At 39.2% G+C, this 15863-nt stretch overlaps 1 protein-coding gene across 1 annotated transcript in view; it reads right to left on the bottom strand.

The window, feature by feature from the left end:
• Nucleotides 1-1025: 1025 nt before the first annotated feature.
• Nucleotides 1026-15863, bottom strand: part of gbe1a (glucan (1,4-alpha-), branching enzyme 1a) — a 159416-nt gene continuing 144578 nt past the window's right edge. The window contains exon 16 of the mRNA XM_051908043.1: nucleotides 1026-2911. Within this exon, the coding sequence (XP_051764003.1) occupies nucleotides 2849-2911 (63 nt within the window). The 3' untranslated portion in view covers nucleotides 1026-2848. The remainder of the gene's footprint in view (nucleotides 2912-15863) is intronic.

Below are 15863 nucleotides of genomic sequence, written 5' to 3'. Positions count from 1 at the left end.
TTTAAAGACAACTAAGGTGACCAGATTTCTGTTAACTTATTCTTGTTCTGTTGTAGGGTTAGTTTGTTTCATAAGTATTCAGTGTATATCTGCCCTATTGATGTGGATTGATTATGATTCTAAAGCACTATTATAATGAACGAAGAAAGTGTACAACTTATGCTACGTCCTACGCCTTCCTTATTCAACTTACAGAAAAAGTGTAACTGACGCGACGCCAGTTTACACTTTCTTCGTAATTTGAATACGGAAGGCGGTCTGGCGAAAGCTAGATATTTTTTCACTTGTTTTGGCAATGTACCCACACAGAGAAATTTTGGTCAGATGTGTTATTATTTATCCAATCATACTTTATAAGTGACTTTTCTTTCTGTTTTAAAGATGTTTTCTTTGGATTGTTCGACTACTCTAAAGAGAATATAGGGAAATATTACATAATTAATTTGTGTTTCCTATTGGCTAAATTTCACATACATAAACAAAAATTTACTGGCTCTAAACCTCTCTTTTCTCTATTCAGAGATGATCTAGACAGGTATATCGAAACTATCCAATGCTCTATTAATCCCAAAGCTATGAAAACTGTTTCTCTTTATTCATCCTTTTTGTCCTCTTAAGGTTCACATAACCTATATTGCATTGTTGTTGTTTTATTACCCTGGCAACTTATCTGTGTTTATGTATTTCTTTTTTTTGTTTTTTTTTTTTTGTTTTTTTTTTTTTGTTTTACATGTATCTGTTTTGATTTAATGCTCTGATGTTTTGTATTGTTTAATTAAACAAAAAAAAAAAAAAAAAAAAAAAGCTAGATATTTTACTTCATAACTTGTTAAATATGGATATTTACACAAACGCATCGCTTTGCTTCAGAAGGCCTTTATTACCCCCCGGAGCCATGTGAAGAATCATTAACTAAGTGAATGATTCAATGACTCGTTCAATAAAGAGTAACTTGATTCATTCCTAAATGAATTAATGTTTGAATCAGTTCAGTTAATGATTCAAATGACTCACTCATAAAGGCAGTTACTTGTGTCGTTCCAAACTGTTTTTGCAATGCACATAAAAATGGACTTTATTCAAATGTTGTTTTATTTTTGAAGGAAAAACAGAACAGATATTATAAAATAAAATGAAACCTAGTAAAAATAAAATATTTCACAGCATACAATATGACCCCCACACAACTTAGTGTACATGCACTCACACAGTTGTTTTTTATGTTTATTTGACCACCCTGGCTGCTGTTTGTGGAAGCAATCCATTATACTAATATAACTCCACTATAAGGACAAGAACGTCTTAAATATTGATATACTGTCTTATTAGTGTGTAAAAGCTTGGGCTGAGAGCTCAGGCAAAATTAAAGTGCTGCGATAGATTAAACCGAAGCAATTTAATTAAATGCATTAAGGGAAAAAAAGTGTTAATTAGAGTAATTACTAGGTGGGAATTTTGTCTCCTGTTCTGTCAGAACAGCTGCCGAGACCTCACACCCAAGGGATCTGTTCCAAGGGAATTCTTCTTCCCTGGAGAGGACACTAGATTCTCCGCGAGGCCCAGGAGATTCATATTCGCTAACACATCCGACTGGCCCATGATGTCAGCTGGTGCTGTAAAACTTTTTAATGGCCCACTAAATCAGAATCATGGATTGGAGGCATTTAAGGCTAAGTGAAGACAGGATAAGGTTATGGGGAGAAAGAGGGAAAGTGGGATGAATAGAGACATGGAGAGAAAGAGAGCAAACTGACCTTGCTGATGTCATAACACAAGCAATATCCAATTAGAATGCATCTAGAATGAATGTTAAACAGCACATTAAAATCTCTTTGTGTTTTTGTAATGCATTAACCTCTAAAAGAGTGGTGTCCAATCCTGTTTCTGAAGGGACACTGTCCTGCAGAGTTTAGCCCAAACCCCAATTAAACACACCTGAACAGCTAATCAAAGGCTGCGTCTGAAATGACATACTTCCATACTATTTAGTAGATGGAAAACAGTATGTGACAAAAGAAATATGTCGAAATTAACAGTATTTATAAAAGAGTAGGCAAAAAAGTATCCGGATGACCTACTTCTTCTGGTGAGATTCTGAAGTGAGCATAGACACTTTACTATCCCATGAGGCCATGGGAGAGGATTTGTGATGAGACACAAATCCTCTTTATTTGTGACTGATGCTGGTAGGTCACGTGATAATGACGGCATAGCGAATGTACAGTAGTACGTCCTAATTACATTCATATTACACACATTCATACTATAAAGAACATACTTTTTTATTGGTCATGAAGTAAATACTTATGTAAAATAAGTACCTTCTCAAGAGAGTATGCAATTTCAGATGCACCCAAGAATTTACTAGGCATACTAACTTCCAGGCATGGCGTGTTGGGGAAAGATGGAGCTAATCTCTGCAGGACAGTGGTCCTCCAGAACCGAGTTTGGACACCCCTACTCTAAAATTACGATAACCTTCAGTTTGTAGGAAAGTATAATTTCCCCCTCTCATTTAACAATTAAAAAAAAAAAAAAAAGATTAAATGAAAATTCTGTCACCATTTACTCACCCCATCGTTCCAAATCCAAAATTTAGCAAAATGTCCATGAAATTGAATAGAAGTGGATGGGGACCAGAGACAACCAACTTTAATTGCATGGAGAAGAGCAGCTCAGACATTTTATTAGATAACTCCTTTTGTGCTCACAGAACAAAAGAAAATCATACTGGAACTATAAACTATGGGGCAACAACAGTGTTCGCTATATGAACATATGCAGATGTAGGGTTGCACAGCATTCTGGGATATGATGCAAGTTCCAGCTCCATTCATCCACATACTCCTCATTGTCTGAAATCAGTGTCCTCATTTGCCAGAATCAGAGCAGTTCTGCAAGGAATGTAGATCTAGAAAGAAGGAAAAATCTTTATATACACAAACATGTACATTTTAGCACAATGGCAGCTTACATAAACTACTTTCCAATGTGGTTGATTGTAACAAGATATTTTGGAACCCGTTTTGGTTTATTTAGTGCTGACTGACTGTGATGAGATCAGCCGAGATGTTACAACCAGGTGAAAATAGGTTCTTGAGATTTCAGGTTTCTGGCCGTATATAAAACGTATATGAAAGTCCAAGAGTAAGCAAATCTATGTCTCAATGTGTTGAGGATGCTCTGATCAAGTTATGTATATATATATATATATATATATATATATATAAACAATCCACATGGCTCTATACCGACCAAGCTGAAAAAAGGCAAAAGAATATTTCTCTTGGGAGAAAAGCTTGAAAGCAAGTTATTGTGCTTTTAAAAGGAGCTCTAATCTGCAGTGTGAAAACAATTCTTTATGTAACCTGGGAGCAGCTCGCAATACAGTTTTTATTAGTGAAATCACTGTTCTTTGACCTCACTTCATACAGCAGGACATGAGACTACAGGTCTGGGATCAGTCCAGCGGGATCTGAGAAGTGATTGGGTCCGGGCATCGACATACCAAAAAGAAAGTCTTGTTTCTCTCAGAGGAAAAAAGGAAAGCAGAGAATATATCTAGCGAAAGTTCTCATGAATAAAACATTGTGTGTAGGGAGAGGAAACAGAGTCATTCTTGTAGGTCAGGTTCTGGTTGATTTCCACAGGGAGCAGACATGCAGTTTATTAACTGGGCCTGCACTCACCTGCTGGAACTGGACCTGAGCTCCCAGCGTGAGTGCCAAAAAGACTCTGCCGCAGATACAAACAGAAAATCACTGTTTTAACACCAGAAGCTTTATATGTTCCTATTAAAGCCTTTGGAAATTAGATGTCAGAGTCTGTGTGTGGTCTTGCAAGAGTGGTTTGTCTATTAGGAGAGTTTTCAGTGGGTTTTATCGTTTAAGGAATAATAAGATTAAGCTTGTTGAGAATCACTGACAACACCTAGCTCATAAAGTTTGTTTATACTTAGAACTTAATTTATACCAGGGGTTTTCAACCTTTACAAACCATGGGACTTCAGCCCAGGTACCTTTCTCTATATAATTAAAGGTTTCTTAAAAATACAATATTTAATAAAGCCTGCAATAATAATAATAATAATAATAATTAATTTATATATATATATATATATATATATATATATATATATATATATATATATATAATATATAAATGATAAAATATCATTAGTTAAATAATAAATGTTGCGTTCAACCAATAATAAATACATTTCAACCAATGATAAAATCAATAATAAAATTAACAATAAAAATCAATAATAATAAATAATAATCCAATAAAAAAAATTCACGTCAACAAATTGTTATTATAGGTCAAACTTAACTTCAGTGACTCATGAATCAATAGTTACTGCTGTGTCTTTTTCATAATGAAATCTGATGTAATTCTCAGAAGACAGAGAGGCACAGTTTTAGATGCCACTTAATATAATCCATTACAGCAGGCTTTTACAGTAATATAGATCTAGGGTTTTCAACCCCTAGGCGTCCATTATGGTGCTGCAGGGGGTCAGTAAAGATTTTCTAATTTTTTCAGACATTTCTAACTATTTGAATGAGCACAGTAATAAATAATGTAGTAATATTATATATTGATTTTAATGAAAGTTATACTGAAGTAGCAGTCTTCATCCTTGATGGATGGAGAGATGAAGCAGGGACCCCCTATTGTTGAGTGTTGAGTTTTATGCTGTCTTCATGTGCTCTCGGTATTATTGTAAATACGAGTTTCTCAGGTAAATATTGCACATGAATGCCCTCCCATTTCGAAACTTGAATGCGATGAGCTCGTAATCACAACTTCAGAAGAGGGAATTATCAAATTTCCGATAGCACATGAAGGCAGATTTAATCTCAGAGCGCAGCCCTGTACATGTGCAGTTCCCCACCTGACCACTAGATGTCACTGCTGCAGTTTGGAAACAATGTCTCAAAGGAATGGAAGCTGCAGGTACTGTAGCTTGAGCTGTTGTTCTGATTAACACCAATCTCTTATATACAGATTTTTGAATAACGTTTACTATAATGTGATGGGTAAAAACATATGAAATCACTATCTAATGCAAGATGATCTGACTAAGGAAGTTTCAGTGTATGTGAGTGTGGGAAGGAGAATGAGTAAAAAAGAAGCTAATGTCATTTTTTTTATATTCGGAGATGATGTTAGCAGAACGCATACCTCTATACAGACACTGCAGATCTACTCCAAGAGGAGAACTGAACTAAGATTCACCCTTTAGAAAGCTTTAGACATGAGAGAGAAGAAGAGAAAGAGATAAAATCTCACTTTCTGGCCAGAGTCACGGACAAACCAGCAGGGTTGACTGCCTTTGAATGAATGTTTTTTTTTTCAGAGCACCGTCTGAGTTACACCGCCGTTAATATCTTGCTCAATTAAAATGCCTGCTGCGATTAGCCGGATCTCTTAAAAGGCACTTTGAGCCAAAACAGTATTAACAGGCTCATTGATTCCTGGCATAACCATCTTTCAGTCGGCTCATCAGCACCAGTAATCACGCAACTTAGGCCATTACAAACTACATGGCCGCCAGTGACCCCTGACCAGCTAGCTAATCCATCACTGACATTTAAAACAAAAATGCTATCTTCAGGTACAGCGGTCCAGGAGGAAGCAGGGCAAGAAGTGACTGGCCCGGCTCCAGCAACATGAAGACAAAGAGAAATCTAAGCTGATAACAAGAACCATACTGTAACTGCTCATTCTGGTGTGTTTTGTTGTCCTTAAAGGTTCACCCAAAAATTACAATTCTGTCATTATTACCCCCCCTTAAGTCATTTTAAACCTGTATGAGGGTCAGTGACATGGTGTGCATATTTTTGTGTCCAAGTGCATTATTTCCTTTTAAAATAATTTGATAAACTCATGACATATATCTTTATTCTATACCTATTTAGTTTGAATTCATTTTTAGAACATTTAAATAATACATATTTTATGTTTTGTTATCCTAAACCCCCAAAATGTCAGGTGTTGCAACTGTCTGAACAAATGAACAGACAAGAAAACTATTTTAAATGGTGTCTTAATAATGAAAAGTTAAAAAATAAAGACTATGGCATCATTTTACGTTTGAAACCTTTCATATAAACAAATTTTATAAATATCAGTAGATTTAAAGCTGTTGAAATGATGAAAAAAAAAATTGTCTAGCAATTTTAATGTGAGGGCGGCACAACTGCAAACATGGCACTTTTATTTTGAATTGACAAGGTAATAACAATAATGCATCTTCTAGAGGACCTTGTGGCAGAGTGAAAGAGCTTGTAGATTGCTCTCAAATGCTGGTAAAAATTGCTAATTTCAAGTATGTGTAGGTTGGTACACTTCCCATGTCAGGTGGTACAACTACAGTATATTCATAAACACATTTGGTTGTATCGCCTGACATAAAAACTGTAAAAAAAAAAAAAAAAAAAAAAATTATATATATATATATATATAAACTTGTTCACAACTGAAACTTACATTGTTCAGAATACATTGTTCATGACTCAAAAATATGTATTACATCAGTTTTGAAAAGATTTTTAAAAAACACTTTTTTTGAAGCTTTATTTGTCAATGACCCATGACTGTGGAAAACTAAAAGGAAACTTTTAAGAAAAAAAGGACACAAAAACATCATAGAAGTATCATAAAAGTGGTCCATACACACTGTGAAGCATATTCCAAGTCATCTGAAAGATTTGTGTGAGGAAAAGGCCAAAATTTAAGTTTAACTTAAATTTGACATCCAGCCTAGATTTCCTTGGCATTCATAAGAGATGTAGCAATGTCTGAACCAGTCTTTTTGAATTGGATCTTTTCAATGAATCAGTTGATTCAATTCACTGAACTGGTGTGAATGATTCATAAGCCAGTTGTTATTTTGAGTCAGCTCTTATCAATAAATCAACTGATTCGGTTCATAAAACTGGTGAAGGATTGTTCATGAATCAGACTGATTTGTTTCTCATCTAGTTCAACTCAATTCAAATGAATGCTGACTAATGACAAAAATATAACGCACAAGTCACATGGACTACTTTTATAATACTTTTATGGTGCTTTTGCATCCTTTTCAAAATTGATTCATCAGAGACCAGTACAGTCTTCAGAATTGGTCTTTTTGTGTTCCACAGAAGAAAGAAAGTCATATGGGTTTGGAATGACACAAGCGTGAGTAAATGTTGACTAAATTTGCATTTTGCCTTTTTATGTTCCTTTCTTCTCCCTATAAGTAATATTAACTTAATAGAGAAATGATTAATTCCTTGATTATAATTTGTGTAGAAAAGGCAGGAATTCTGCTTTATTTAATGGTTAATCTGATTAATAATTACCTCTTTTTTTAAATTTAAGAGCAAAATAATGTTTATCTTTTTTTTTTTTTATTCACTTCCTACATCTAAAGCATTTCTTAAATACTAGATCAATGTATGTTTTATTCAAATCTTGATTTGTGCCTGAGGCTAGAATGCAGAGCGAGCCAACACTGGAAATGTAAAAGCGGTGATGTGATTCATTAAAGAAAGTCAATCAGTCCAGTCAGTCAGTCTGTCTGTCTGTCTACTTAGTTTAAAATATATTTTGCCAGAAGTATTTTAATTGATTTAATGCTGTTAGACAATTAGCACATGAAACCACTAAAAAAGAAAAAAACAAAAAAAGTTTTTTTTCACCTTAAGAACAATTAGTTGGCCAGTTATTCAGGCAACTCAAAAATATATTAGTCTTAGTGCTAGTATGCTAAATGCAAGAAGTAAAGTTTTTCAAGAGGAATGATCAAGACTTAACAGGCTTAACAGCCTGTGGACAAAACAGTGGCTTGATCGAAGCCACCTCTCTGAGAACGAGACTGTGTAGATGTAGCAGCAGGAACTTTGGGCTCAGTAGGGCCAGGATGAACTCCCTGCCACTAACATGCACAGTCTCCACTTTACAGAAATTAGTGCTCTACACTAGACTGTGCTTAATGGTAATTGCAAGCGGACAAGAGTTGCGGGTGTTTTAATGCATAACTTTAAGCTTCATTGTAGATCCATGTTTAAAAGATGCTGCTCACATTTAACCATTAGCCATCAGACTAATTTAGAATCTACTTAAAATTGAACATTTTTGCTTATTTTGAGTAAAACCACCTCTTCAGCTGATAGTAACTAGAAGTTAGTGGTGTTTGCTAAGGCAAGCAATACTGTTAGCCTATTTTTCATGCTAATGGTTGTTACTGTTATGACAATGGCAAGTCTACTATTTCTCATGATAAGGGTTAGCCTACAGTTTTTCAGCCTATTTCTCATTCCAAAGGGTAGCCTAATATTACTCATGTTTGGGGTTAGTCAATTTTTCCTCATACTAACATTTAGCTTAAACAGCAAACACTAGTCTTGAACAGGATTAATTTGTTCTGTACTGTTAAGTGTTACTGACATGAATGAGGTATGCTTTAGCATTAAGTGTTTTTTGTCTGGTGGAATACTTAGAGCACCTGAGCAATGACACAACATAGACCTGGCAGCCGCCTGCAATAGCGTAACACTGAGACATCAAGTTTTGAGGTGTGAGGCATACTAGGGTTGTAGCATTGACCTAGAAACCATTTTGAATAACAACTAGAAGGGGTTTTGTCGACCAAAATTTTATTAGTTGGTTAGACACAACCCCCCCCCCCCCCCCCCCCCCCCCCCCCCAAAAAAAAAAACAAAAAACAAAAAAAACACAGGAAGTGGCTAAGTCATGCAATCTGTGAAATCGTTAATGGCAGGTCCTTGTGGTAATTACAGGAAATCCAAACATTCACCTATCATCCAACGACCTCAAATATGGCTTATCATTTGAAAAATGTAAGTAGTAGCAATTTTATTTGGCCGCTCACTCTAATGTTAACCTAGATAAATGTGCGCTATTATTATAGGCACATATCCAAGTGTTTGTGAGGAGTGTGGAAAGTAAAGTATTAGCACGCTTACTGCATGACATGGAGGCGCCAGCACAAATGGAAAGTGAATGAGAGAGACTGGACTGAGGACTCGTGCTGTGGCTGCCTGTTTGAGCTTGCGCGAGGTTTGTTTCTGTTTTATTTTTGTTAATATTAAAAAGAACAAGCCTCAGTAAGTTGACTCTGCCTTCTTCCTTCCTCACTCTGAACTTGATCACACTGGTGCCGAAACCTATGAAGGAAGAAGCCGCCACCGCCATGCAAACCCAGCCTAGTTTGCCATTTGCAGATGTCATCTAATCACTCACGGGACTCCACCAAGAACATCATCAGATGCTGATGGACATGAGGGATGATCATGAATGCCAGTTCCAAGCCCTCGTCCATGCGCAGCAGGAGGACAGCGAGCTGTTCTGGAGCTGGATGGACCGGGAGGTTCAGGCTGCGGGGACTTCATCTGCCCCTGCCACATCCACTCATGTGCCATTATCAAAGATGGGACCTCAGGGCGATCCTGAGGCATTCATCGATCTCTTCGAAAAGACTGGAGGTATGTGAGTGGCCACAATCCCACTGGCTGGTGCGCCTAATCCCACTGCTCTCGGGAGAGGAGCAAGTGGCAGCTCAGGAGCTGCCTGTCCAGAACCTCCTGGTCTATGAAAACCTGAAAAGAGTCATCCTGCAGCAGGTCGGCCTCAGCCCAGGAAAAAAACAGCGGCAGAGGTTCTGATCACTAGACCTGGGTGAGATTGGCTGGCCCTTCGTGATGGATCAGCAGCTCTGGGACACGTGCCGCAGATAACTGTTGGCTGGGGGAGGCACTGTCGAGCAGATCGACAGAGTGGTGCTGCAGCAATTCATTGTGCGTCTCCCGAAGAAGACAGTGCAGTGGGTCAAGTGTCACCGCTGGATGTCACTGGACCTGGCCATTCAATTGGCGAAGGACCAGATGGTGGCGTGCCCTGAGGTCGGCGAATGCTTGCCATATGTCTCTCTCTCACCCCTCCCCTGTGATTTTATCCTCTCTTCCTTCCTCTCGACCTGTCTCTTTCCCTAGGTCCCGTTTGAATGTCCTTTTTTCAGGTTAGGCTCCTGAACCTCCCACTGAACAGAAAGTACCGCCCAGGGGGCGGGATTGGCCAGTGCTAGCGCAGCGCTAGCTGCTGTTCCTCCACTCTCCATGTCAATTCCTTGACCCACTTCCTGCCACTAAGGTGGTAGGGAGGTGTGGACTGGCCTGTTGGTATTTCAGGGACCTGGGACATTTTATTGCCAGGTGTCCAGTAATGGAGGACCCTGATTCAGGTTTTGGATTAAGTACAATTAAGGAGGGTACTTATCACGCTTTGATGGATTCAGGATGTAACCAAACCTCCATTCCTCAAAGCCTGATTTAACCTGAGGCATTGGATAAGAGCAGCATGGTTCAGCTCCGGTGTGTGCACAGGGATGTGGTAAAATATCCAATAATGTCTGCTGTTATTCAATTTCAGGTACAAAAGCATAGTGTGGAGGTCACAGTTAACCTGTGCCTCCGACATCCGCTAATTTTGAGAACAAATTGGCCAGCTTGTAGTCAGTTATTGGGGTATTTGTGTGCGAATGTCTCTTGGGGGAACAGAGAGCGGGGAAGGGGGAGGTTGCACAGTTGGGAGAAGCTGAACCGGGAGCAGTCTCAGGATGAGACATTAAAAAATGCTTTTGAAGAGGTCTGTTCTAACAATGGTCAGCTTCTCCAACCAGCTCGGCCGCTCTCCTATCCATTATTCACTATTTTAAAAGATAGGTTGTATTGAGTGACCCAAGATGCTCAAAGCAAGATACAACTCAGTTATTAGTACCAAAAAGCCTTCGGGAACTGCTTTTCGAGGTGGCTAACTGTATTCCTATGGCAGGACATTTAGGTCAATCAGTGACACTAAATTGTCTCATTACCTGATTTTTTTGGCTGGGCATTCATGAGAATGTGCACAGGTGGTGGTCATCACCTTTGTGCCCTCTTTCTCTGATGAAGGTCCCCTTCGAGAATTGGCATGAAGAAAAGAACAGGCATGTTTAATCTCCTGAGCGGGAATTCCAAAAGAGATTCTCACTGACCAGGACATGACGTTTATGTCACGAACATTACACAAACTTTACGAATTACTGGGCATTTAATCAATTCGCATCAGCATCTATCACCCACAAACAGACAGTCTGGTGGAACGATTTAATCACAGGTTGAAAACCATGATTCGGAAGTTTGTTCATGAAGACACCAAAAATTGGGACAAATGGCTGAAACCCCTCTTATTCGCTGTGTGCGGGACGCAAGCTTCCACAGGGGTTTCTCCCTTTGAGCTTCTTTACGGACATCAGCTCTGTGGGGTGTTGGACGTTTTGAGAGAAACTTAAGAGGACAGATCTTTGGATAGCAGAAATTAAATTCAGTATGTGCAGGACCTGAGAACAAAACTCCACACTTTGGGGTGGCTCTCTATGGAGAATTTGTTATAGGCCCAGGACAAACAGTGCTGGCTGTACAACAGGGGGACCAGGCTACTTAAATTTGCACCAGGAGATAAGGTACTTGTATTGCTCCCTACATGTAGTTCTAAATAAGGTCACATGGCAAGTTGGGGATATTTCAATTATGAGGTTATTCGAACAGACAGGAGTCGGGCATGTCAGAGATATCCCCTCAACCTCCTTAAAAAATAGAATGAGGCGGAGTCAATGATGATAGCGATGGCAGTGAGCGGGGAGGAATATCTCAGGCTAGAAGTGAGCATTAAAGCGCAATATCTCGCTCTGGCCCCGGGAGGAGATCACCTCTCGCCCTCGCAGCTCACTGATGTAGCCAGGTTGCAAGCAGAATTTGCAGACGTGTTCTTGCCCCTGCTTTTTCGAAGGAATCTCATTCAGCACCATTTTGAGACCAAGCTGGGCGATATGGTACGCAGACGGCCATATTGTAGACATGGAAGTAATAGAAGAATCCCACAGCGATTGGGCGAGCTAGTAGTTTTAATAACTAAAACCGACGGCTCTATACGATTCTGTGTGGATTATCGCAAGATGAATGCGTTGTCGAAATTCGATGCACATCCAATGCCGCGGGTTGACGAATTGCTTGATCGGCTTGGTACAGCTCGTTTTTACTCAACACTGGATTTAACTAAATTATGTTTTATTAACAAAGTTCGGGAGGAACAGGTGCAGATAATTAACCTAATCAGCTCAGGTGGAGAGCATTCAGTTAATCAATGCAAAGCAATGACAAGAGGTATAAATATAGCAAACTTACCTCTGATCGTCTGACAGTTCATCAGCATCCCTCCTCCACCCCATCTCCTCACTTCAGTTCTATATACTTTTACCACAACTGGGGGGAGAACTCTAGGTGCGGGCCAAAATTTCCGAGCTTGGAGCCCTCCCCCCAGACAGCACGCCAAACATGCATAACTCTTACTGTATTTAATTATATGTAAATATGAACTCGTGAAAGGGTATTGGCAGATCCCTTTATTGCCTATATCCAAAGAAAAAACAGCCTTCACAATGACGTTTGGATTGCACCAATTTGTTATGCTTTCTTTCGGGTTGTTTCGGGGCACTGGCCACTTTCCAGTGTCTCATGGACATGCTGCATATGCCGCTGCCTATCTAGATGACATCATCATGTACAGTAATGACTGGCAGCATTATATGGAGCACCTGTGTGCTGTTCTGAGAACGCTGAGAGTAGAAGTGTGCAGTTGGGCAAGTGGAGGTCAGGTATGTCGGCTTCCACTTGGGTCACGGGCAGGTGTGAGACTCAAGACCAAAAGTGAGGTGAGGCAGTTCCTGGGGATGGCGGGATGCTGGCTACATAAGGTTTGTGACTAATTATTTGGACCTCACGGTCCAGCCTGCTGACTGACCTCACTAAAAAAGAAGCACCAGATCCGGCCCAGTGAACAGAGCTGTGTCAGCAGGCTTTCACCCAAGTAAAGCCTGCTCTGTGTGGCAGGCTGCTATTACACTCCCCTGACATGTCGGACAGAGGGCTTGGAGTGGTCCTGTCGCAGGGGATAGAGGAAGAGGAGCGGCTGGTGCTGTACATCAGTCGCAAGCTCTCAAAGAGAGAGACTAAGTACAGCACCATCGAAAAAGAATGTTCAGCGATTAGATGGGCTGTTCTCACCCTCGGCCTCCGCTATTATCTCCTGGGATGGGAATTCACCCTCTGTTCGGACCACGCACCCCTGCAGTGGCTCCACCGCATGGAGGATACCAATGTATGAATCATCCATTGGTATCTGGCATTACAGCCCTTTAAATTCAAGGTGGTCCACAGGCTGGGGGCACAGATGGCTGTGGCTGACTTCGTCTCCAGGAATATTTAAGTAATTAAATTAATATAATATAAATGTGCAATTAGTTGACTTACAGTATGGCTTAAATGACCAACCACTAGTAAAAAATCTAGAAAAATCTTTAGTCGGGGACAGCCCTAGTAATGCACTACAAACTACTCAGAACGCTTTAGCAACCACACAGCATAGAACTGGCAATCGCCCACAACAACCTGACACTGAGCTGTGAGGTACACTAAGGGTTCTAGCAACACCCTAGAAACCATGTAGAGCACCATCGCAATGCCCTAGCAACTATCCACAACACTTCAGCACTGAAGCAGTATGTTTCGTACAGACACCCCTAAAACTTTAACTTGTTTTTACAATGCCCTGAGCTGGAGTGTTGGTGGTTTGAAACCTAGGTAAGACCCCAAGGGATGTGGACACAATGCTGGAGGGCTGCAGGTTTAAAGGTCCCTAGACTTCTTTTGATTACAACAGTGCCTTACTTACCCCACAATGCTCCGGGGGAGCCTGCAGTGGCCTACTGTGACTGTGTGCAAATATGAACTTGCTCTTAATGCAGAACCAGAACTACAGAGACTCTTGCAGTGAGAAAAACTTTTTCAATTCACGCTCTTGCAAAGTAGAGGAACAAAGCTGTCAAATGACTGCAAACCATCAGGCATTCCATTCACGTTCAACGCTCGCATCACCCACAGTGAAGGTTTGTGGCTTGCAGTGCCTCTCTTTCAAAAGGTGAGCAATGCCTTTGGGTAGATTATATATTTAAACACTCTGATCAACATTTTATAAGGGTACAAAGCAGACAGAATGGGGAGGTCTGTCTTTCCCCTTGAGTATCCCAGTCTCCTCCAAGAATCCTGAGCAGTTTTTCCTCTTTCTCTTCACCTTGTTCTGCTCACCGCAGATATATATCTTACCCCAGAGTCGGTCCTCCTGCTAATGAAGCCCATTTCCTCATGTGGAATGAGAGGTTACCAAGTCAGCAGACCTATAAAACAGTGATGATCTGTAGAGCGATGTCCAATAGCAAGGTGTCCTTCCAAAGGCTGTCACTCACTCAACCTGTTCACTGGGACCCAATGAATGTGGGTCAGAGGGAAGGTTACAAATTAGTATGAAAACTCCCACTGTTTTTCCCACCCTCCATCGCAGTCTGCTTCCTTATTATCCATACAGTGTGGCTGAACATGGAGGATTCATATTGCTTGAGATAGAGAGTGAAATGAAAGGGAGCTTTTTTGTTCCTTTGATCACAGAGCTTCACTCTTCTGTATCCTTCCTCTGTTCTTTTCTTCAGGAATCGTCAGCAGAGCTGCCTGGCCCATCATGAGCTGCAAGGATCTCATCAAGAAAACATCTAAGGGCTGTAATTATTCAATCCTGCTCCTCATTAAGAAACCTTCTATTGCCCATTCTTCAGAGAGAGAGAGAGAGAGAGAGAGAGAGAGAGAGAGAGAGAGAGAGACAAAAGACAAGAGAGAGAGAGAGAGAGAGAGAGAGAGAGAGAGAGAGAGAGAGAGAGAAGGAAAGAGGAATAACTGTTAAGAGTGCCCTGTGCTTTTCCAAACTCATGCAAAATGACAAAAATTTGGGACTGGAACATTCAAGCCTCTGTTTCAAATAAGATGCAAATAAAGTGGTTAATAATTAAGAGATTATTTTCCATTAGTCTCAGCCTCAAATGACAAAATGATATTTTGAACACAAAATTCAAAATATCTTTCAAGAATTTTATGCCATTAATTTAGCAAACACAACTGGTGCCATTAATGTTTGCTAAATTAATGGCATAAAATTCTTGAAAAATATTTTGAATTTTATGTGAGTCACAAACTAGATATCCACAAGCGATATCTGCTATATAAATCAATACATTATTCTTTTCTTTTTTTGTAGTACAGTAATTATTCTGGATTGGTAGAAATTCTGATTAGAATTGATTTGTCTATGAAAATTCTTTTGTTTTTATTTTTTTTATTTGTTCCTGGTTTTTAGTAATAAAATGTAATATTTTAGTAATTTTGTAATCCCTGAATTACTGATTTTTATTTTTATATTATTTATTATTTTAGTTTGGGGTGAATTTGGGGTAAGTTTTCAAAGTAACAGTAAAGACATTTACAACGCTACAAAAGATTTGTATTAAAAAAAATAATCTTTTGAATTAAAAAAGAACTTCAAAGAATCCTGGAAACATGTATCAGTTTTCACAAAATTATAAGCAGCACAACTGTTTTCAACATTGATAATAAGAAATGTTTCTTGAGCACCAAATCGGCATATTAGAATGATTTCTAAAATATATTATAATGGAAAACAATTATTTTGAATTGCAATATTTCACAATATTACTGTATTTGCTGTGTAAAATAAATGTAGCCTTGGTTAGCATAAAAGTCTTTAAGTATACTTACAATAAAAAACAAATGAAATGTCCTCTGTTTCACCACAGATCTTCCATTAGAAGGGACTATGCAATAAAAGTGTATCAAATTTTAACAATGCTTTCCTAACACATACAATAGAGACTTAAATCAGAAAAACAAGAATAACAGAGGATATATGCACAT

Source organism: Ctenopharyngodon idella, chromosome 10 (assembly GCF_019924925.1).
Source record: "Ctenopharyngodon idella isolate HZGC_01 chromosome 10, HZGC01, whole genome shotgun sequence".
Classification (NCBI taxonomy): domain Eukaryota; kingdom Metazoa; phylum Chordata; class Actinopteri; order Cypriniformes; family Xenocyprididae; genus Ctenopharyngodon; species Ctenopharyngodon idella.
This window is presented reverse-complemented; position numbering and strand designations above follow the sequence as displayed.